This window comes from Staurois parvus, unplaced genomic scaffold (assembly GCF_062004578.1).
Source record: "Staurois parvus isolate SC_StPar_1 unplaced genomic scaffold, SC_StPar_1.0 ptg000048l, whole genome shotgun sequence".
Taxonomy (NCBI): Eukaryota; Metazoa; Chordata; class Amphibia; order Anura; family Ranidae; genus Staurois; species Staurois parvus.
The window spans coordinates 1,362,120-1,387,500 of record NW_028317844.1 but is presented as its reverse complement, the minus strand read 5'-3'; the positions used below and the strand labels follow the sequence as shown (position 1 = coordinate 1,387,500).

General features: G+C 39.7%; 1 protein-coding gene across 3 annotated transcripts in view; it reads right to left on the bottom strand.

Annotated features, from left to right (window-relative positions):
* REV3L (REV3 like, DNA directed polymerase zeta catalytic subunit) overlaps positions 1 to 25,381 on the bottom strand; it is a 262,767-nt gene that overhangs the window by 107,959 nt on the left and 129,427 nt on the right. For all 3 annotated transcript variants that reach the window (XM_089664511.1, XM_089664520.1, XM_089664519.1), the window contains 4 exons: positions 24,019 to 24,093; positions 18,137 to 18,297; positions 9,644 to 9,740; positions 7,345 to 7,439 (listed from right to left, as the gene is read on the bottom strand). In XM_089664511.1, the coding sequence (XP_089520637.1) occupies positions 7,345 to 7,439; positions 9,644 to 9,740; positions 18,137 to 18,297; positions 24,019 to 24,093 (428 nt within the window). The remainder of the gene's footprint in view (positions 1 to 7,344; positions 7,440 to 9,643; positions 9,741 to 18,136; positions 18,298 to 24,018; positions 24,094 to 25,381) is intronic.

Sequence of the window (25,381 nt, the reverse complement as noted above, 5' to 3'; positions counted from 1 at the left end):
ATAGTGAATGCAGGGTCCTGGGTTTAGTAACAGTTTAATAAAAATCATAACCACAAGTACTGTTGTGTACAACTTTTTAAAATAGCATTGATACTTAATTGACTTGTTTCAGACACCTCCTGTGTCTTTCCTAAGAAAACAAGTGATCTGTGCTTTACAACAGTTGTCCTTTTTGTTGCCACCTCTTCAGTGTGTCTGAACTTCTATCACAAACAATTTCAGATGTTTGGGATTGATCAGATGTTTTTGTGATAGGACAAGTTAACTTGTCTCTTAACCCAATTGTCTCTAGTCTCAGTGTGACACTGGAGAGGGGTCAACACAGTACGGACACTAGCACAAAAAGGTCAGTGGATCTACAAAAATGCAGGTTTTGAAATCAAATGTAAATTTTGACCTGAACATTTATTTTTTCCAATTTTAAATAAATAGAGAATAGGGTGGTCCCACTGGGCAAGGAAAGGAGAAAGACAACCATTGTAAAGTGCAGCTCACTTGTTTCCCGAAAAAAACCAAAAAAAAAAAAAACCCAAAAACACAGGAGGTGTCTGAAATATGTGAAGTATTAATGCTAATTTTGAAAAGGTGTGCAGAATAGTATTTGTGGTTATGATTTTTATAATAAGTCAACAGGCGTGTTTTTAGCTCGTTTTTTGTCATTTTTAAATGAAAATGTTTTGTTGAACTCCATGTATGGACTTTTGAAACCATATTACTGTGCAACACCTTCTGGGAACAAAATGCAGGGTTCAAGGTGACACTGTGTTAGCTGGCAGCAGTGGATCTGAATGGATCTCAATCTGAGTCCACACCTAGTTGCTTTTATATATTGCACAAGCAGAAACATTTTTTTCTGTTCTTCTAAGCCTATGGAGAGAGTCTGGAGGAGTGTTGGGGACCCAGATATAGAAAAACAGACAAAAAAAAAAAAAAAAACAAGATCCGGAGAGGAATGTATCTGCATTGAATAACCTGCACTGAGAACAAAGGTGAATGAAAGAAAAAAAATACCCTGTGAGTGTATTTCTAAAGATTGATGTTGTCTTTATTTATTACACAAAAAGCACCTTTTTTATGGTTCCATGCTTAAAAGGTGATTTTACATTTCTGCAACTGAATGGCAGCAGCCACTCACACTAAAAAAAGCATACGTACAAGAAAAAAAAAAAAAGTGGTTAACTTTTTACATCTAAAACACAAAGACAGGGATATTTTGTATCTGAACACAAAAATCAGCGTACAGCGTGTAAATAATAGGATGAAAGATTTGTTAAACTTGTTCTAAAAGGAAAACATTTTTACCTTAATGCATTCCCAGCATTAAGGTGAAAAGTGTTCAGTATTTGTATCACCCCCTAAATACTTAGGAATATGAAATGTTGGGTTTACATATTCTTTAATATGTGTGTGCTGTACTATGTACTTGTATGAAAAAGTATCCTGTTTTATTTGCATTGCTTCCTTTATGTGAAATACCTGGTTCTGCCAGTGGTCAGTTTTCTGGCAGTGCTGGGAACTCAGACAGCTCTCCTCCAATGATCAGACTTGTCCTGCACAGCAACCCCCCCTCTCGCCCACACAGCCTTTCACTGGGAAGATGCCTCCCCCAGCTCTTATGCAGAACAAACGGGATGTGATCACTTATAAAAACATTGTAAATACATTCCCCCCCCCCCCTTTCTTATATATATTTGCACAAATGTTTTTAATTTCTATTTTAAACTGAATGGGTTATTTTACAAGGTGGGGGTATACAATCACTTAAATTGAGATCTAACTCGATATAGTGCTGTGTGCGTCTGCAGAGGTGCTCTCCCTCTCTCTCACAGGACAGAGGCGCAGCAGCAGGAGCTACTGGCAGTGGGGGCGGGGCCGAGCCACACTGTGTTTGTCTATGAATGAACACAGCCCAGCTCAGGAGCAAGCCTGCATGTGTGCCCTCATAGGAAGCGGCTTCCTATGGAGCTGCATGGAGAAAAGGACAAGCCAAGAATGCCACTAGGGGACCTCAGAAGAGGAGGATCGGGGACTCTCTGTGCAATAACATTGCACAGAGCAGGTAAGTATAAGCCTGTTAATTTTTTTACTAAAAAAAATGAGGCTTTACCACCCTTTAAACCTACATGTTTTTTGTGAGGACAGACTCAATGATTACTTTGTGTATCTGAATAATCAGCATACACAGTGCCGCGTGAAAAACGAGAGGTGATTGTTAAAACTGCAGGTGCTATTTTTTTGCAAAGATAGCAGTGACTTTGTATATAGGAGCATAAACATCTGAGTGAACACTGCTGTGGAAAGGATAGAAGGGATGGTCAGCAAAACTATAACGGTTTCATGTGTTTTTACCTGAAATGTTTTACGCTGCCTAAAGTCCTCTTTAAAGTGGTAGTAAACTCGTTTACATGAAAAAAAAAAAAAAAGTCCTGCTATAAGGTAATATCAATGTGCTAGTATGCATCGCATACTAGCACATTATGAAAGACTTGCCTTAGAATGAAATCATCCAGCGGCGCACTGTCATGGCTTCAGAAGGCTTCCATCTTTGCCTGGTTTTCCTTCCAGTTTTGACCATGACACACAGCTCTGAAGGAAAGGCAAGAGTATGCAGTTCCTTTAGTGCGCATGTGCTGATATTGTCACCGGCTGCTGGTCCATAGAATATCTCCTAAAGGGTGAACGTTTAGGAGATATTAATTTTACATACAGCTAAGCTTTATTATAACCTTACCTGTAGGTAAAAATATAAAAAGTGGCTTTACTACCACTTTAAAATGGTTCATCACAATAAGCAGTAAAAACGAAAACAAAAAAACATCTAACTATACTACGTCCCAAGAAACAGTAGTTCTAATCTAGGGCTTTAAACTCTGATACCGCACTCATTTTTAAATCCTTTTTCCTTCATCATCTTAAAATGACAGCACAGAGTCTGGCTCCACCCACAAAGTACGGAAACAACAAGCATACAGATCTCTAAAATCGTTTTTCCTTTTTCTGCAGTCCCTCAGGCACCCTTGTTTTACAGACAGGGGACTGGCTGCATCTGTCTTTTCTGACTTTTTACTGCTCCCAGGACACTGGGGTTTTTACTTGTTTCCCTAATATACCCCTCTGTATTGGCTGGTTCTAAACAACTAAACTGGTGGGCTTTGGTATAGAACTTTAGACTGTGACTAGTGCCTGTTTATGGTTGTTTTTTGCAGGCTAAACCAGCAGATAACCGTAAAACTCCTGTTCCCTTGTTAGAAAAAAGTGCAACCTGCAAAACTAAAATGAATGAATGAATCTTGGGAAAGAGACAATTTGCCAGTCTTTACAAGCTGTAGAATATTTATACTAAATGATTATTAAAAATTTCTTACATACAGTTAAAGAAGTGTTTTTGGCCACAGTTCCACCCTATAGAACCATGCTCACCAATCTGCCACCCACTACTATCCAGCGTAGGGGTTTGCCATTTACAATCACCCCTATCTGCCAGGTTAGAGGATCTTGCATAGAGGAAGTTAAGGATGAAGCTGACAGCAGTTCTGGTTCCTCACTGTCAGGTTTAGTTGAGAAAGAATGGAGAAACCACAAAAATCTCAAAATTCAAGCTAGCCTTAGAAGACATGGATGGCCTTCTTAAAGCCATTTATGACACCCTAGAAATTCAGGGAGAGAGGGTCTGTCTTTTCATACACAATTAGAGGTACAAGCTGCTGGATGAGCAAAAAGGTTGTATTTTCACCAAACACAAGATCTTATTAGACTCATTCAAGAAGAAATGGCAGGATCCTGTGAGGAGGACTTTCTTCTCAAATATTCTGAAAAGAAAATTTCCCTTTGACAAAGATTCCTCCCTCATCTGGAAGAAGATGCCTAAGCTTAAGGGGACCTTTATTCAAAATCTTAAAAAATATGGATCTGGCCTTTGAAGATATAGACTTGCTAAAGGATGCTATAGACAAAAAAAGATAGATTCCCTTCTTAGGCAAGCATAGTAATTTACCCTTCCAACATCAAGCTGGCCTTGGCCTCAACCTGCATGGCAAGAAATTTAGAATTTTGGCTCTCTCAGCTGAACACTCACCTGGAGGCAGGTACTCCTACAGATCAAAGTCTAGATTCTGTCCTCACTCTCTTTAAATCTGTGAGTTACATGGCCGTTGCCCCTGCCGAATCAATACAGATGTCTGCCCTTTCCCAGCTCTAATCAATTTGCTCTTCTAGGCTTTTGGTTGAAGACCTTGCTAGGATAATCCTTTCCAACAGTAAAACTTTGTGTAATTCATTTTTCAGGAGATGCTCAGTCCCGAGTTGGAAGTTTTATTAGATTGTACAGAAAAAAATGCCTTTTTTTGGGAAAAGGCAGATGGTTCAGTCGAATAGGAACTTTTTTCCATCCCTGCAAGCTTCAGATTCAGCAGTCAAAATAAACCAGACAGAAAAAGATGTGGGTTAACAAAAAACATGAAGCCAAGGGAGGAGTGCGGTTACATCTTCCAGGAAAGCCTGCTAGGCAACAATGGCTTTGTCCCTCAGTGGAAGGAAGACTGAAGATCTTCCTCACTCAATGGAAAGAGCTCACATTCTGTGTTTCTATTCAGGGGCTGATTCAGGGATTATGGACCTAAACTCTCTGGACCTCCTCCCTTGAGACTTCTTGTCGCAGAACTACTAAAAGATCAAGTTAAAGCACACGCGCTAACGTTGAACTTGGGTAAGTTGCTGCATCAGAGAACTGCAGTACCTTTTTTTCCCAGAAGAGTCTGAAGACTTTGAAAGATGCCTATTTGAATATCCCCATATCCTTTCTTAAAGAATACTCTCAGAACCTCCTTCAGTAAGGACAAGAGACAGAACTGTGCACCTACAGTTCAGAGTGCTCGTCTTTGGCCTCTTTCAAGGTCACAAGAGCTTTACCAAAGTGACAGCAGAGGCCCTTGCCTTTCTGTGCCTCAAAGGATTTCAGTGCTACTGTACCTGGACAATCTCCTGTTCTCTGCATTAACCAACACCTGCAGATATTGCACACATATGTCAAGAATTTAGGATGCTTACTGAATTTGAGAAGTCAAGTCTAATACCATCACAGACAGAAATGTTTCTGGGCTATGTGACTGATTCACAACAACAGAAGATTTTTCTTCCAGAAGAAAAATTCAAGAACCTATGTGTGACAATGTCTCTGCTTCAGTTCCAGCAATTTAGTGGGCCTTCACGCTCTATGATGAATCGTGTTTTTGATCTGGATTTGCCAGATAGACTCACCAGACCAACTGTTCACTTTTCAAGCAACAAGGTCACTATGGTGGTGGAGGAACGTTCCTAATTTATCCCTAGACCAACCTCAAATAGGTGTGGGATTTGTGGGGCTGGGGTACAAAGATGGTACAGGATGCGATGCAGCAAAGTGTTCCAGCTGGAGGAAGGTTAAAACGAAACTAAAGCTTTCTTTTTTAAATTAAAATAACAAACATGTTATACTTATTTGCTCTATGGAATAGTTTTGCACAGAGCAGCTCAGATATTTCTGGGGTTCCCTCTGGATCTCTAGGCTCCTCCTCTTTGGCAGGTGCCCCAATGAAAAGCCGGTTTCATAGGTTCACCATTGAACCAATGGCTCCTGCTGCTATCAATCTGCCCAGTGAATAGGTAGACAGCAGCCAGATCCGCTGCTCTGGAAAGTATAGGAGGTGGCTGGGGGGGATCCTGCAGCACAGAAGTTTTTTCACTTTAATGCATCAAGGTGAAAAACCTTAAGGCTTCAGAGCCACTTTATGGCAGTAACATTAACAATAACCAGTTTTCGGCAGGACATTTTGGGTCACCATTAACAAGTCTTCTCAGATAATGCTACAACCCTGACATACATCTTAAGGCACGAAGGAACATGATGTCATGTCCTCCTACACATAGCAGGTGAAATTTGTTATTGGTCAGCATGGAACCTTGCTTTGCTTTTAGCAATTCACCCAAGGAGAACTCAGTGACAACTTATTCATCACCAAGTCCTAGAATCAGAGTCAATTACAGTAAAATTTTATTTTCTTGGTGCATGGAGAAAAACTTCAGCCCCCTTAGCACTACTTCAGTTCTGGATGCTTGAAGGCTTGATAAAGGCCTTCTCTCTCGAGTATTTTAATGGTACAAATCGAGCCCTACATGTTTTCTTGGAACCATTGGCCTTGGATTCTCTAATTGCCAGACCGTTGAAGGCAGTGGCTAGATCAAAGCCATTATTGGTCAAGTGATTTTTTAAATGGAATCTTTCGATTGTCCTTCAGGAACTTACCAAGGAGCCTTTAGATCTTTTATATATTGCCTAAACTTTTTTTTTTCTCAAGATGTTGATTCGTTATTACATCAGTCAGTCATGCTCGTGAATTATAAGCACATTCCATCAGACAGCCTTTCTATTTTTTCAGACCAGCAGACCCAAGTAGAGTCCTAAGGTTTTTACATATGATGTATTTGAACTTTCAGAGTTCCCAGGATAGTATCCTTTCAACCTTCTGTGCAAATCCTTCCTGTCAATATGAAGAGTCCTGTCATACTAAGGAAGTGAAGAAACAGAAGGCTCTTATACTTAACCAAGGATTTAAAGCACAAACAACTTGCTCACGTCTTCATAAAGGCAGAAATTTTGTCCTGCGCCACAAAAACCAGCTCCTCCATCTCCTCCAACCTGTTCAAGTGGGCTAACTATTCCCGAACACTAGGTGGGTAGGTGCTCTCCATAATAGGTTTATTATTTTTCTCTTGCAGGCTTCCATCTAGAGGTAGTCTTCTAAAATTGAGGTAGTCTAAGGAGAATCCTACTTAAAACGATCCGCTAGTATTTAGTGGGTAAAACCACATGGTCTCTCTCTCACATGCTCTCCTAAAAAAACTCCTGGAAACATGTGGCTAAATCAAGTTTTCATATCAGTGCTGCTGATCTCCTTTTGCCAGTTCACAGCAATTTTGTGCCTACATGCACGTACTTCAGAGGCAGCTACTTGTCTGCTTGAGGTGAGATTTCCAATTGTCACAACTGTTGATCATATCTGCACATTGCAGCACCAGTGTTTACAGTCTCTACCAGGGGTGCATGTGACCGTGACAACTCAACAGAGCAACTGGGAGAAAGGGATAGAGAATTGTCATTCTAGGAAAAACCTTCATGTCAGAATTACCAGATTTTAATAAAATCTGTAAATTTCAAAGATTTAAAATTACTTTTGAAATTACATTAACGTTTAAAGATTATGAGGTTTTTGCTGTTGGGTTTACATATTTTAATCAATATGAACAGTCCAAACTGTAGAAACATTTCCAAACTAAAGACTTCCGTGATAAATTAGATGGAAAATATACCTTCAATTTCCTGGCGATTCAGTATATCAGCAGCTACAGCATCAACTTCTAGCTCACACGTGCTCTGTGGTTCTACTCCCTCCAGTAGTAAAGAGCTGTAAAAGATATACAGTGATTTACATAAGTCCATTAGGGTCAGGAATATTGTTTTGTTTACATATGATTTAATTTCAAAATCATTAATTCCAACTGTTCTTGTTCAGTTAACAATTCCCAAGGACGCTAACTAAGCAGCAGCTCTTACTTTATATAAAAAAAGAAGTCAAACTTTTCTGCTTTTATATATTTTTCAAACCTCCTAAGAGAATTGTGGTCATATGCTTCGGTTGCTGGTAAGCAGAACTGTAATACAAACAAAATGTATCAACAGAGAGAGGAGCTTTACATTAGTTCTCTACAATGGGGTGACCTAGAAATGTCATGGTCACACAGAATTCCTCTATTTTTTCCAATGTAAAATAGAAGTCCAACCTTACGATACCGTATATAATTGGATCCACTTTATGAAAAGGTGTTAAATTTAAAAATACATTTCATTGCATATCATGTAATCCCTCAATTTCCTCTCAGCATACTACTCAGAGTTTTTCTGAGGTGTGATAATCCTTTCGAATAGAACATCAAATGGCAAAGATATCCTAAAACTAACAGAAGCACAGTATCATTGTTGGTATGGCTTTAAAGTATATTTAAATTCAAGAACAAAAAATTTTATATATTACAGTTTAAAAGTCCTTAGATTTTTTTTTTTTCTTTTTAACAGTAAATGTTTATTGCAATTTTCAAGGAAAATGTACACAAAGACATGGAAAAAAAAAAAAAGAAAATACAGTCCACCAAAGTGCTGTGTCTATATAAGTGTAAACGTAAAAGGAGGTCACATTCACTAGTAACTAGGAGATAAAAGAATAAACCTGTCCTATCTAGGAAGGATTAAGTTAAGGAGGCATTGGTGGAGTCATAAATACTTAGGATAAGGGCCGTACCAAGGTACAGACTGGGAGATGGTACACACCAGAATATTAAAGCAGAGTTCCACTCAACCTATCAAAAAATAAAAGTTAGTAGGTACAAAAACTGTAGCTGCGGACTTTTAAAAAAACAGCCACTTACCTGTCCTTTGGTCCCGTGGTGTGTCCCCCGCAGCTGTATCCCAGGAGGCCGGCATCTTCAGTGTGGGCACCCAGCTGTGATAGCCTGCGGCTTCACAGCCGTGTACCCACTGTGCATGCGCGAGTAGTGCTGCGCTTCGTGAATGGTCCTGTAGTCTTCTGGGACCAGTCACGTGTCCCAAAAGACTACAGGGAGGGAGGGAGGACACCTTCCGATCGCCTAGGCGATCGGACTGGAAGTGGGAGCGGGAACCTGTCAAATTCAGGTACCCGCTCCCCAAAGGTGCCAATCCTTAATGGGGAGCGGGGGAGCAGTCCTTAAAGCGGAACTTCCCATTTTGGGTGGAGCTCCGCTTTAAGGAAAGTAAGGCACTGGTGGTCTCCGTCTCACTATGTTTATAAGGTAGGGGATAAGAGCAACAGCCTAGAGCAGAGTACAGGCAAGCAAACTTAAAGGTGGAAGATCTGGTGGTAAGGGTTGGGTGGCATCAAGTGGATCACCCAGATGTGATCATTTTAATTATTGAAAAATTGGACTGGGAGATTTCCAGGCCTGTGCAGATGTTTTCCTTTTTAAGTACAGAAAAATATCAGTTGATCCAGTCGGAAATCTTGTTTCCTTGTAACTTTTTGAGGACTGAACTGAAAATGTAAACAATTATTAGCTTTTTCAACAATCCAATTATATACAGTGAAGTACAAGCATGGGCCCCTATGTAATGGAGTAAAGGAGAGAGGGAAGTATTTGAAGTCCAAATCTGGAGAGCAGCCAATGGTGACACTGTTGCTCCTCCATAGATACAGTGCAGCGAGTGAGCATTGTCACCGTAGGACAGTATGTTATAGACAGCATCATCAGGTTAAACGAATGAGGGAAAAAGTAATGGGAAGAAATAAAAAGGGAAAATATAAAAAAACTAATGCAGTCAACACATCCAAAGACTAGTAAGCAGCAACAAATTCACATTTTGCGTTTTGGTTTGAATACACTATTTAAACCAGTGACTTCAAAGCATGCAATTTGCTTTGGGCATGAGATCAAGGTCAGAAAAATATATTGTTTCAGATTAAACAGTTTAACAAGATGAACTTGTATTCATTATCATTTTCATACATTGCTTTTACAAAACCATAGTTAAATGTCACATTTGCAGTAATCAAAATTTGTTGTGTTCATATTTGCAGACCTGGGAATTTCATCGGCTTCCCACTGAGCAAATGTGGCCATAAAGGAGCTTCCCTGGGTGGGATCTTCATGAACTTTCAAGACTTGCGATCCTTCCTCTAAAACAAACGAAAAAAAACAAAATCTGAGATATCCAATCTGGCATGTCTTGTTTGTCTCTTTGCAATAAAATACTGAACTACATTTTAGTAGTATTTGATATGCATTCAAAACAATCTGCAGCAAAATACCAGCATACAAAGAACATATAATGAAAAAAAAGGTGAACTAAAATAGAAACATATCAAAGGCTATCAGGGGTGCATAAACAAATCTGGAAGTTATAAAAGGCAGAAAAAAAACAGACATTCCAAGTTACAGTATTGATCTGCTAATTTCTCTAATGAAGACAGAAGAAAATTTTAATTACCCTTAAGCTATTTCAGTAATACAATGCAGAGGAATCATTTGCAGATGAGCTGAAGTGAATACTGCAGTGTCAGGAGAGCTGTTCATGTGATGTGAAGCACCAATGATCTTGCTTAGAAGGGGACATAACGAAGTAAAATGGAATGGAAAAACACTTTGGAATCTACTTAAAACTAAAGAACAAATTAGGTTCACACTTTTACAAGGACCAATATTGCCTACACAGAAAAAAGTTAAATCCTCAATCAAGACTAAATTTTTTTCTTTTCCCCCAACCCTCCCACTACAACTCACCCTGCTAAGCAATTTCCCCCTTAACTAATGAAGCTAGATATACTCACCAAAGTTTTCCCTGCAGGTCCCTTGCTGCCGCTAGTTCCTGGTGCCATGAATCCAGTGTTGTGAATTCAGCCTGATATCGCTAGCCCCATACCATCCCCTGTGATAATGTTATCCTTTTTTGGATCCTGAGAGAACCCTACCACTGAACATTCAATAGAAAGTGTCCATGCTATGCAAGAACTGATGTGGGCAAAGTAAGAAGGACCTCAACAGGAAGTATACAGAAGAAGAAAAGACTCTGGGCTGCGGTATCACATGACCATGGTTTAGGTAAATGAAAAGGGCAGTTTTTTTGATGCAGCAATCAGAGGTGAGTGGGAGGGAGGGGTGTGTGGGGAATTAAATTTATCAAGGAGGGGCTTAGGTGAGTTATCCCACAGAGCATTCACAAGACACCTACACAGAAACAGGATATTACCTGTGTAGTCTACTGTAAATAAGCTGCCATGGTAGGCAAAAGGGGCACCAAACTCTTATATTTAATTACTGAAAAAAAAACGTTTTTATTTACTGTAAAATCCTTATCCTGGGAGTCTAAAAGAGACATAGGGCCAGAAGAAATTCTGAGATGATGGGTTTTCCTGCCACATCCAGAGAAATTGGAAACTAGCAACAACATCAAAAAAAAGTTGAACCGGCAGTATAACACCCCCCATCATGAACCAGATTTGTGGAAAAGCAGTAGGAGTGATCATAAAATGGAGTTGTAGCACCTGTATCCTTTAAAATAATTTTCTTGTAATTCATTAAAGTAGATCAAAAATACTGTTTTCTTATTCTTTCATTAAAGGGCACTTGGTCAGAAGGAATTCGGAGATGCTGGGACCCCCCAAAAAAGCCCAACCAAGGGGTGGGCAACACAGCAAATAACAGTAAATCTGGGGACTACTTGCGGCTCAAAGCGCTGACTGAAGGACCTCTTTAATAAAGTTGCCCAGGAAAGCAACAAAGAGGCATTCTCCCGCTAACGGCATACGCAGCAAGCATTTGGTTTTTTTTTTTGCACCGCTGTTCAGCAGATCAACATTTCAGCCAAACAGTCCTTTGTATACATTTACAGTAAGGAGACTCATTCTGGTGGATATGAGACAAACCATATCCACAAGCCCATCAACACAGTAGCATGAGGCAGCAGGCATGAATTCTAACAGTTTCCAAACTGAAGGATATGATAAAATTGTGTCAGAACACTTAGAAATGTCCTTGGTCCAGACCACCAAGGTTTGGCCGAAAGCCATGACAGCAGTAGCTGGTTGCAGAGTAGGGCCTGCCAGAGAAAGGAGGGACTTGGAAGGGATTTCCAGTCATGTATCACCAAGTCTTTAAAAACCTGAATATTCTCAACAGGGATGGTCAGGGTGTTTTTAAGGCAAGAAATGGGCACAAGTACCATTAGGAGGGAACATTTTTTCACAAATTCCTCAATAGGGTATTGATCAGCAATAGACTTTGGAAGGGAAAATAGTTTGTTGGGAGGGGAAAAGAGCTGGTCAGGAGAGGACCAGTCATCATACAAAACCAGCAGTAATAACAAATATACTCAAAAGGTTTTGACGAGTTGGGGTCTTTTAAGGGAGCCCAGACTAGTAACCTTGGTATGCACAGCCTCAAAAAAGACAGATATTGTACATCGTATTGAACATCATACAAATGGGAAAGCATGTGTAATGGTCCAGGGTAGAGTCAGCCTTTCAGACCAACGTCAGGCAAGCAGCCATGTTTCTTCTTATGTTGTCTCCAGGCTGCTCACTAGACAATGAATTGGCATTGTCACCTCTTGCTATACCAGCAAGGAGGTGATCCTGCAAACAGTAAGAGCGCTTTTACATTTGCAGCAGTCATTGAAAAGCAACAGGCTGACATTCATTCAAGGAGGCGATACCGTGGCTTCCTAAATGCTTGCTTTTGTTTGATAGTCACACAGAGGTTTTCTTTAATCATTTGCCATCCAGAGGCTTTACCCCCCTTCCTGACCAGGCTATTTTTTAAGATATAGCGTTGCGTTACTTTAACGGACAATTGCGCGGTCATGCAACGCTGTACATAAATGAAATTTATTTCATTTTTTCCCCCACAAACAGAGCTTTCTTTCAGTGATATTTGATTATCTCTGCGGTTTTAATTTTTTGCGCCATAAACAAAAAAAGACTGACAATTTTTAAAAAAACAATTTTTGACATTTTGCTATTAAACATGTCCAATAAAAAATTTAAAAAATCAAATTGTCATAAATGTAGGCCAAAATGTATTCTGCTACGTCTTTGCTAGAAAAAAAAAAAATCCCAATATGTGTAAATTATATAGTTTACAGCGTCTACAAATGGCGGTGTATACATACTGGAATTTTTATACTAGTAATGTCGGCGATCAGCGACACAGTGACATTAGTACAGTGACCAGTGCCAATAAAAAGTACTGACATTATACTAATGACATTTGGCAGGAAGGGGTTAACTTTTGGGTGATCAAATGATTAATTGTGTGCTGTGTGTGTTTTACTATGTGTGCTGTTTTACCTTGGAGACATGCTGCTTTGTATTTCTCTGCTGTGCAGAGAAATATAAAACAGCATGTCCTTGCTAGCAGGAGAGAGACCTGTGTTGTTTACACACAGGTCTCTCACCTGTCAGCTTTGCACGGCGATCGCCGGGTGCCGGAGGGGAATCTCCGGCCAGGACCCGGTGATTGACATGCCTAGCAGGCAATGGCAACACAGGTAGGGTGGCACGCACGTGTTCCGTAGCCGGAAATGCAATATATATATATATACATATATATGTAGCAGTATTTCTGCTATAGGGCGGTGGGCAAGCGGTTAATATGTATACTTCACTGCAACTGCGAGCCTAGTAGTTGGTTAACGGTTTTGGCACTGCCCCTTTCACTTTAATGGGTTGCATTCAGCATAGATAGTGCCTACCAAATGCAACAGGGAGAATCCTTTTTGCTGTGGTATGTGTGTGACTCCATTAAGTTGCAATGTTATTTTGCTTAGTAAAATTGCATCTATTCGTACTGCCTGCCCTGACTGCAAATGTCAACGTGCCCTTGAGCTGAAACAGAAAGTATTAGAGTGATTCTCCTGGCTGTGATGCCTGTGATTGCAAAACCAATTGTTCACATATTCGTATACCAACTGTTTATTGAGCGGTTTGCCTGGAGTTCAGGACTCCCACATTCAGGAAGAAGGTGACCAAGAAAATTGAATTACATTTCTATTCCAGTGTTTGCCTGTATGTGGCCATACACTGTTCAAATTTCACTTCGTGGGTGATCCTCTTGGCCACCTGATTCCCAATATCCTTCAATAGATAAAATCAATTAAGCTGGGTGAAAAATTGTCATCCAATAGAACGTAGTTGCTGTTCAGTTATACTGAGAACAGGCAGGGCCAGCTGTCAACATACAATAGCTGCACCAGAAGATTATTCATGTATGCAAGTATGCATGGAGGAATGTAAGATTTTTCTAGTTCAGCACACCGGCTGAATGAAAAAAATCTAATACAGGTGTACCTCAGTTTATGAATGCCTCAGTTAACGTAATTTTCGGTTTACGAATGAAAATCCATTGAAAATAATGCCTTGGTTTATGAATTTTTTAGAATTTTTTTCACAATACAAAGTGTATGTCGGTGCCGATTTTTAAATGCAATTGCCGGCTTTTTTTTTTCTTCACTATAGCTCACAGAATTAGCGGTCACTTTCCCTGAAGCTAAAGAATACTTTGTTTCTTTCATCTCGGGAAACAAACTAAAAAGGAAACATTGTTTCTTTTAACTCAGCAAAATAAACGAAAAGGAAACTTTCTTTTTAGCTGGGTTGAAACTAACAGCTGATTCTCTGAGCTATAGTGAAGAAAAAAAAAAAGCCGGTAATTACATTTAAAAACCATCACTGACCTATAGTGAAAGCAACTTTTTTTTAACTTTTTTCTGACATCCGGAATGGATTAATTGGTTTTCAATGCATTCCTAAGAGAAACTGCGTTCCGGTTTATTAATTTTTCGCAATACGAGACCTCACGGAGAACGCAAAAAATTTCGTAAACCGAGGTGCACCTGTAGTGTATGACAGTTTAAGCAGTCGATAGACAATGCATGTAGATTTGTAACAGATTTATCTTAGCTGCTGAACTAAAGGAATACCTTCAAATATATGAGCAATATGTCAGCAAGCATGGATTAAAAAAAAAAAAAAAAAAAAAACAGGGGGCAGAACTCCTGCACAGAGCTATAAAATAAAGGATATACTTGGGAAGAGACCTGCACATGAGTAATGCTGTCACTCCGCTCCCCTAAATCATATCAATATAGGGATCACTGCACAAAGCAGAGTGCATTGGCAAAACATGTTGTACATTCTGTTGTATTAATACAAAGTATAGAAGAATTATATGGAAAAGAAGTAGATGTACACTTTACTGAAATCTCCAATACATCCCCATCTATATCAATCCCAGAGAAGCACAGCAACAGAGTGGAGGTCAGCGGTATGGGAAAAATACCTCAGGATTCTGTCCTTTGGAGAAGATGACTGAAAGTTTCACAAACAGCTCCATGGAAACAAGAATTCAGAGCAAGCTTAGCATGACTCAGTAATGTTTGACCAGAATGAACACTAAATCAATTCCAGATGCACTAACGGACAGGCAGCAGCCTGGAGGTGGAGCAGCTGCTACATGACCTCTTATTAAGAGATCATGACTTGCCTGCATTTACACAGCGTCAGTGATGTAGTCTTTTACAGAATGCTAGGGAGACATTCTTTTGGCTAAAATAAGATATGGAAAGACCTGGAAATAAGAAATTGTCTTTAATTTTAGGTATTTCGGAAATGTAAAGATTATATTCTTTAGGTTTACACAGATCCCATGTGGAAGAAACCTAACATAAAAGCCATGTAATTAGATTTGCTAATCTTTCAACCTTTGTATTTTATTTTGTCATGATCTCAAACATATGATTCTGGTCAAAAACCTGTAGCTTAGATAAAAAGACATCCTATGAACACATACCCATATCACAACCAAAAATGCCCTTCAAAAGTTTATCCACTTCAGCTCCGAAAGGTTTTACACCCCCCCCCCCCCCTTCATGACCAGGCCATTTTTTGCTATTTGGCACTGTGCTGCTTTAACTGGTAATTGTGCAGTCATGCTGTACCCAAACAAAAATTTTTATCATTTTTTTTCTCACAAAAAGCTTTCTTTTGGTGGTATTTGATCACTACTGGGTTTTTTATTTTTTGCGAAATAAAACAAAAAGAGACCAAAAATGTTAAGAAAAAAAATAAATATATATATATATATATATATTTTTTTTTTACTATAAAACATATCCAATAATAATTAAAAACATTCTTCTTAAATTTTGGTCAAAAATGTATTCTGCTACAGGTCTTTGGCAAAAAAATCCCAATAAGTGTATATTGATTGATCACCAGTGACACGAATACAATGATCAGTGATAATACTATACGTTGTGTCATAGTACTAATGACACTGGCAGTGAAGGGGTTAACATCTAGGTTGATCAAGGGGTTAAATGTGTGCCGAACAATGTGTAATGTGCGTTGCTTTTACAAATAGAATGGTTTGTTTCTTATTCGCAGGAATAAGATTGTTCCCTCTGTACAGAGCCCTGTGTTGATTGCCAACACAGGGCTCTGGGCTGTGGTTGGACACAGCTGATCAGCAGCTCCAGGTCATGAATCATTAGCCAGGACTTGTGGACGGACTCCTGCTGTGTACAATAACAGCAGGTGTCGGGGGGTCCGCCTGCCCACAATACATTGTGGGTGGGTGGTCCTTGAGTGGTTAAACAATTCTAAAATTAAATAGCACTGACTTTCATTAATTATTGTTATTACATTTTAAGCCATGATGCAGTCTGAAAAAGCACCCAGATCAGAGAATTAATTTAGATATGTCTACAATTAAAAGGAGTCTATAATAAAACAAACATACACACATTATATATATACACAGTTGTGTTCAAAATAATAGCAGTCAGACATCACTAACCTGATCAATCACTGTTTTTGGTAGAAATTATATTTCTACATGGCAAATAATTTACTAGCAGGTGTAGTAGAGTAATAGAAATCCAACAGACCCAACAGTCATGACATGCATGCTGCTGATTCTGTGTAATTGAATCACTAATTGAAAGGGGCATGTCCAAAATAATAGCAGTGTGGAGTTCTATTAGTGAGATCATTCATTCTTTGAAAAACAGGTGGCAATTATTGCCCTTATTTAAGGAAGGAAGGCAGCAAATGTTGTACATGCTGGTTACAGTGCATTTCTCTCTGAAATTCTGAGGAAAATGGGTTGTTCCAGACATTGTTCAGAAGAACAGCATACGTTGAATAAAAAGTTGATTGGAGAGGGGAAAACATATAAAGAAGTGCAGAAAATGATAGGCTGCTCAGCTAAAACGATCGCAAATGCTTTAAAATGGCAACCAAAACCTGAAAGACGTGGAAGAAAGCAAAAAACTACCATTCAAATTGATAGAAGAATAGCCAAAATGGCAAGGACTCAGCCAACAATCAGCTCCAGGAAGATCAAAGAAGGTCTAAAGTTACCTGTGAGTACTGTTACAATTAGAAGACGCCTATGTGAAGCCAAGCTATCTGCAAGAAGCCCCCGCAAAGTCCCACTGTTGAAAAAAAGCTGTGCGGAAGAGGTTACAATTTGCCAAAGAGCACATTGACTGGCCTAAAGAGAAATGGCGCAACATTTTGTGGACTGATGAAAGTAAGATTGTTCTTTTTGGGTCTAGTGGCCGGAGACAGTTTGTCAGACGACCCCCAAACACTGAATTCAAGCCACAGTACACTGTGAAGACAGTGAAGCATGGTTGCGCAAGCATCATGATATGGGGATGTTTCTCATACTATGGTGTTTGGCCTATTTATCGCATACCAGGGATCATGGATCAGTTTGAATACATCAGAATACTTGAAGAGGTCATGCTGCCTTATGCTGAAGAGGAAATGCCCTTGAAATGGGTGTTCCAACAAGACAACGACCCCAAACACACCAGTAAACGTGCAACATCTTGGTTCCAGACCAACAAGATTGACGTTATGGAGTGGCCAGCCCAATCCCCGGATCTTAATACAATAGAAAACTTGTGGGGTAACATCAAAAATGCAGTTTCTGAGGCAAAGCCAAGAAACAGAGAAGAACTGTGGAATGTAGTCCAATCATCCTGGGCTGGAATACCTGTTCACAGGGGCCAGAAGTTGGTTGACTCCATGTAACACAGATGTACAGCAGTTCTCAGAAACAGTGCTTATACAACTAAATATTCATTAAGTGATTCAAAGGAAAGCAAAATCTTTAAAAATGTTTCAGTTTATATAGTGAATGTTTGAGTTTGTAAAGAAGAATACAAACACTGCTATTTTTTTTGAACAGTCTAATATTCACTTTTCTTAAATTTTTTTAGAGGAACAACACAAATTTGATATATTTTTCTTCATGTTTTGATTTGGCCACTAGACCCAAAAAGAACAATCTTACTTTCATCAGTCCACAAAATGTTGCGCCATTTCTCTTTAGGCCAGTCATTGTGCTCTTTGATTTGGAATAGAATGTGTAGTGTTCCCAATGCATTGTGTGTAAGGAAATAAAAGCTATTAAAAGGATTTTGAGCTTTATTCACTTTTTTCAACACACTGTTATTATTTTGAACACAACTGTATATATAAAACATCATGCTAAAAATCTTTACCTTTTCTCCGTGCCCGTCTGAACTTCACAGCAGCAAGATTTATCAGGTTCATCCCATATAAATTGTAGTCTATGAAGAGCTGTAGAAGGTAGGGGACATGGGCCTCATGAGGCTGGTAACACTTATTCATTACAGCTCCTCCTTGCAGCAGTTCACTCACTCTGGTTAAGAAAAAACAAGATGTACACTAGAATTACAAAATGTCTAAATGTGAAAATAATTTAGCTTTTAGATGTACTACACCAAAGCAATAGGAGATTTTGTAGTACAATTAGCGACTCAGCTTAGTTTTTACTGTCTGCCAACTGCGGGACATTTGTAGGAATAATCTATATTTGAACTTGATTAGTCTTGGTTCCTTCTCCCAGAACCTTTTTTTTTTTTAAATGTGCAATAACTAGAATGAATGGAACTTCATGTGGTTCAGAGTCTGAGCTGGATCGATGGAGGAGTCACGTAACTGTTCTGGAGGGCGGTAAGGGAAGACTAGTACTGGAAGGGTTTTTTTTACCTCAATGCAGATTAGAGTGAAAAACCTTTAGCATTTAGAATCACTTTAATGAACTTAATATCAGGCATGCATTTTTTTTTCTTTTTAAACGCAGCACACTGCAATGCAATGCCTTCTGTGTGCTGGGGGTACTGCAGTGCAAACATGTTGCCTGCTACTGTAACAGTGTGTTAAGATGGCATTTCTAATGAATGGTACTGCAATGTACTGTGATGTATGTGACATGACCCGCCCACCCCTTTAACATCACAGTCCTCAGTCCCTCCCCCCTTCACATCATAGCCCCCCATTAAACTACAGTCCCCCTTGCAATTACAGCTCCCCCCAACTTCACAGTCCTACCTTAACAAAGCACGGCTGATGATGGGAGGGCTGGCAGGTCTGCACGGAGAGTGGAAGCTGCCCAACTCTTCATGTTAACAAGCAAGTGATTTTGATAGGACTGCCTTGCTTCCTAACAACCCACCACCTGCTTGTTAATTTGAATAGTTGGGCAGTTCCCACTCTCCCATGCAGACCTGCTCCGCCTTCCTGCCCTCTGCCCTGCTGTGAGGTTGACAGCAGCAGTGGAGGCAGGTGGGAAAGAACACACTAGAGAGGACATCCACCCTGGCTGCTGGCCCGGTCCAGACATGATTGTCATGACCGCAATCTGCCATTCAGTTATGCCTGCCCTACATCCTCCCCACAACCAGGACCTGTTTCACTTAACTCTATAGGTTAATAGCGGTCACTGCCTATGCAGACAGTATAGCGATCCAGGGATCTGAAAGCCCTGCTCTTCTTCCTCTTCTTTCTTTAGGGCTTTCAGGATGGATCAGAGTAATTCTAGTAGGTCACAACCAAACTGGAATCACTCGAATCTACCCCGAAGGCACTAAGGTAAGACACAGAAAGAGAGCGAGGCTTTCAAATCCCTGGGGCATTGAACCAGCTGTGCAGGCAGGAAAGCATAGTGTGTTCGTTCCCCTTTTAATTTTTTGTGAACTTACACTTTAAGGTTGTTTGGGGAAATAAAGTGCTTATGTAGCTGCATTTTGGCTAATGGCAATTACAATAAAAAAATCTATGCTATTAACACATACCATATTCTCAGTGCAGTGGCTGCTATTGCGAACATCGGATTTTTAAAGTGTATTTCCACTTGTGAAGTCAAATTTGAGAAAACCCCACTATGTATCTTTTATACACTATTCAGAGGGCATGCATAATCAGTGGGTAAAATAAATATTGAACACATCACCATTTTTCTCGGTAAATATATTTCTAAAGGTGCTATTGACATGACATTATTCACCACATGTCAGTAACAACCCATGCAATCCATACATATGGAAAAAAAAAAAAAAACAAGTTCAGAAATGAATGTGTAAAAAAATGGAATGACACGGGGAAAAAAGTATTGAACACATGAAGAACAGGAGGTGCAAAAAACATGGAAAACCAAGACCAGGCCTATAAAATGGTGTCATTACCAAGGTGTCACACAAGAAATATCTCATGATGGGCAAAATCAAAGAGCTCTCTCAAGACCTTCGCAACTTTATTGTTGCAAAACATACTGATGGCATTGGTTACATAAGGATTTCTAAACCTCTGAATGTTCCAGTGAGCACTGTTGGGGCCAAAATTCCATAAGTGGAAAGAAGATAATTTCCCCATAAACCAGCCAGGACCAGGTGCTCCTCACAAGATTTCTGACAGAGGAGTAAAAAGAATTATCAGAAAAATTGTCCAAGAGCCAAGGACCATTTGTGGAGAGCTTCAGAAAGACCTGGAATTAGCAGGTTCAACTGTTTCAAAGAAAACAATAAGTAATGCACTCAACCAGCATGGCCTGTATGCACACTCACTACACAAGACTCCATTGCTGAAGAAAAAGCAAGTCGAAGCTCGTTTAACGTTTGCTGCACAACATTTAGACAAGTCTGTGACATACTGGGAGAATATAGTCTGGTCAAATGAGACCAAAATTTAACTCTTTGGATGTCATAATACACACCATGCTTGGAGGTCAAATGGCACTGCACATCACCCCAAAACACCATACCAACAGTGAAATTTGGAGGTGGGAACATCATGGCGTGGGGCTGCTTTTCAGCATCCAGTACTTGCAAACTTCATGTCGTTGAAGGAAGGATGAATAGAAAAATGTACCAAGACATTCTTGATAAAAGTCTTCTACAATCCAGCAGGATAAAGATGAAACCAGGGTGGACATTTCAGCAAGACAATGATACCAAACACAAAGCCAAGGAAACTCTCAATTGGTTTCAAATAAAGAAAATAAAGCTGCTAGAATGACCCAACCAATCACCTGACTTGAATCCAATAGAAAATCTATGGAAAGAACTCAAGATCAGAGTTCATAGAAAAGGCCCACTGAACCTTCAAGATTTGAAGACTGTTTGCGTGGAAGAATGGGCCAAAATCACACCTGAACAATGCATGCAACTAGTTTCTCCATACAGGAGGCGTCTTGAAGCTGACATTACCAAAGGATTTTGTACTAAGCATTAAATACTAAGCATTAAATTTAGTTAGCATGTTCAATACTTTTTCTCTGTGTCATATCTGAACTTCTTTATTTTAATTTCTTTGTATGTATGGATTGCATGGGTTGTTACTGACATGTGGTGAAAATTTCATATCAATAGCACCTTTAGAAATATATTTACTGGGAAAAATGGTGACGTGTTCAATACTTATTTTACCCGCTGTATATTTTTTTAAATATATTTCTTACCTTTTAGAGGTTTCTCTGGATGTGTCATGCCGGAAGACAAGATTTTTTGGAAAATGTCAGAGTGAGTCTGTCTTCTATAATATACAGTGCAAGAAGCCTAGTCCCTAAACCCTTAACCCTTTGTTATGAAAGACAGTGTTCAAATCAAGCTACAATTGATAATGAAGATCTGCCTGCCTACATACAATGGTATTGATAACAAAACACAGACACCCAGCCCCCTCACTAAAGAGAACTAGGATTTTTCCTTGCTGTAAGGTTCGAAATAGCACACTTAAAATAGTAAGCTGCAACACATATAAAGTAGGTATTATCCTGATTTGGCTGAAAAGTGGAAAAAAACTAAGCAAATTAAACCACATCCATCCATTATAATACAGTTTATGATGACAAGAAAAATACAAAATCCTGTTCCTTCTTTAAAATTAAAGAATTTAAAAAATGTTCTGCAGAAACAACTCTAGAAGTTCTATTTCCACCAACACAAGCATGCTGGCACCTAAAGGGAAATAATTACAGGAAAAGAATTGTGATTTAGTCCCCATGAGTCTCTTAAACAAAGTACTATAATTATGCACCTGTAATCATAGTGTAGTTTGTGGCATTACTACTGGGAACTCATCCCAGGTGTAACGCATGTACTGCTTGAATACTAAGTGCAGGATGTCAACATTCTAGTGCCAGCACACCTTAGAAAAGAAACTATACTATGGAGAGTACATGGAGTTAAAAGTTAGCCCATGTGAGTGATGCTCCTCTAAAGATGTAGCTCAGGGGTGGGCAAACTTTTTGACTTGAGGGCCGCAATGGGTTCATATATTGGACCCGGGGGCCGGACCAAGAGTAGATGAATGATGTGTATGTGTCATCCATAGTAAGTATAGTAATATTCCCCCATAGTAAGCATAGTAATTAATCCCCCATAGTAATTAATCCCCCATATAGTAATTAATCCCCCATATAGTAATTCATCCCCCATATAGTAATTCATCCCCCATATAGTAATTCATCCCCCATAGTAATTCATCCCCCATATAGTAATTCGTCCCCCATATAGTAATTCGTCCCCCATAGTAATTCATCCCACCTATAGTAATTCATCCCCCATAGTAATTCATCCCCCATATAGTAATTCATCCCCCATATAGTAATTCATCCCCCACATAGTAATTCATCCCCCATATAGTAATTCATTCCCCATATAGTAAGTCCCCCATATAGTAATTCATTCCCCATATAGTAAGTCCTCCATATAGTAATTCATTCCCCATATAGTAAGTCCCCCATATAGTAATTCATTCCCCATATAGTAAGTCCTCCATATAGTAATTCATTCCCCATATAGTAAGTCCTCCATATAGTAATTCATCCCCCATATAGTAAGTCCTCCATATAGTAATTCATTCCCCATATAGTAAGTCCCCCATATAGTAATTCATTCCCCATATAGTAAGTCCCCCATATAGTAATTCATTCCCCATATAGTAAGTCCCCCATATAGTAATTCATTCCCCATATAGTAAGTCCCCCATATAGTAATTCATTCCCCATATAGTAAGTCCTCCATATAGTAATTAATTCCCCATATAGTAAGTCCCCCATATAGTAATTCATCCCCCATATAGTAAGTCCCCCATATAGTAATTCATTCCCCATATAGTAAGTCCCCCATATAGTAATTCATTCCCCATATAGTAAGTCCTCCATATAGTAATTCATTCCCCATATAGTAAGTCCTCCATATAGTAATTCATTCCCCATATAGTAAGTCCCCCATATAGTAATTCATTCCCCATATAGTAAGTCCTCCATATAGTAATTAATTCCCCATATAGTAAGTCCTCCATATAGTAATTCATTCCCCATATAGTAAGTCCTCCATATAGTAATTCATTCCCCATATAGTAAGTCCCCCATATAGTAATTCATCCCCCATATAGTAAGTCCCCCCCCTGTGTCAATTCACTTACCTTTGGTCCGCGCGTTCCTCTCGTATTCCCGCGCCGTTCTGGTCTTCAGGGAGGACTGTGAGAGGAGTTCGTCACGCTGCCCCGCCTACATCCTGACAGCTGCAGAGTCCTGACGTCCGAGAGGAGGGAGGGGGGCGGCCATCCGAGAGGGGGGGCGGCCATCCGAGAGGAGAGGAGGGGAGGGGAGAGGAGGAGAGGAGGGAGGGGAGAGGAGGAGAGGAGGGAGGGGAGCGGGCGCCCGGCACACAGGAGAGCCGCATCTAAATTTGTAAAGAGCCGCGGCTTGCCGACCACTGGCCTTGCGGGAGCCTAGCTCCGCGGGCCGGATTAAAAGGTCCGCCGGGCCGTATACGGCCCGCGGGCCGTAGTTTGCCCATTGCTGATGTAGCTCAACCCACTGTAAAAAAACACAATTGTTTTTTAGGCAGATTACATCAAGCCATCTGGAAACAAATGTCATCTGCACCTTCTGCACTCAATACCACCGCAGCAAAGTCATACCATAAACAGAGAACTGGTGGTGATAGCCTCCCCCTATTCAGTGGGTCAGGAAGGAATAAATTGCATTTTATATTTATATTACTTTCTTCTCAAATTACATTATATTTTGCAGAGAACATGCACAATAAACAATTAGACAATTTTAAATGTTTACCGTTTCACCATGGCTGGATTGTAAAGATAAATCTTCATAAACTGTCTTTCCTTTTCATGATACCCATAGAAAGGTCTGTAAGAAAGCACACAACACAAACCGTTAGTGATGTCAGCACAAATACTGACTGGAATATGACATTTAACCTACAATACTGCCATTTGTAACATTAACAGTCACTAACCTGCAATAATTACAGATCTGTAACAGGGTTTGTTTACACTAGCAAAAGGGGACTGGTGCTCCTCTGAAAAGTGATCTACACTTGAATTGCTTTTCAGAGGTGTTTGACACGAGCTGAGAAGGCGATAAGTAACCTGCTCACCGCCTGTTTTGACCTCTGTGCTCTGTTCACACTACAATGCTGGTGTGATATGCAGTGTATCATAGGAAAAATGAAGCATGTCTGTATTTTTCCACAGGGCATTGAATGGCACTGTATATCATCACACTGCAGCACTACACACCTCACTTCTCTGCAAAGACATGAACAAAGCAGGACACTGCAATTTTGCGCACACCATTCTGAAGCATTGTAACACATCTCAATGTGCTGCAGTGCAAGTACTGTAATGCTTTTAACATGTTCACAATGCACACAAACATGAACACATTATGCGCACAGTGTGGTGTGAATGGCCTCTTAAATCTATATTACAATTTATTATCCTTCATAAGCAAATTACCATATTTCTCAGTTATCAGTGGAATCTGGTGGTCAATTTACTCCCTAGCTTCATGAATCACAAAGATTCTAATGGTCAGATCACCCTGCCATAGTTCCCATAAACCTTGGAGACTTCGATGTTCAAATCCCTTCTGTTGCACATTCCATATATAAAGAATAAAAAAAAAATTTAAAAAATCAGAGTGTAATGGCTCAAGCTGTGTAGGTCTATTAACAAGTATAAAAATCCTGCCAAAAAAGTTAAGAGATAAACACGATTAGCGATCAACCAAAGATGAACCACTCCACACATGCAGAAAGAGCAGCAATGTATAGGAAATACCTATACAGCGGCAAAGTGCAGCAATGGTTTCATGTTGGCTTACTGCACAGATCAGGAAGAAATACAAAAAGATGACCAGGATATAAGTAACATTAAAAATTCCTCCTATATTTAGACAAATATTTATTTAAATTTATTACAGGTAGTTGCATAGCGCTGTCAATTTACACAGCGCTGTACACGCATATATCATATTATATATTCAAGTCAGTCCCTGCCTTTAAGAAGCTAACAATCCAAGACCTAAGCTCACATTCATACATACACATACTAGGGCTAATTTAGACAGAAGCCAATAACCCTACCAGCATGTCTTTGGAGTGTGGGAGGAAACCAGAGTACCCTGAGGAAAC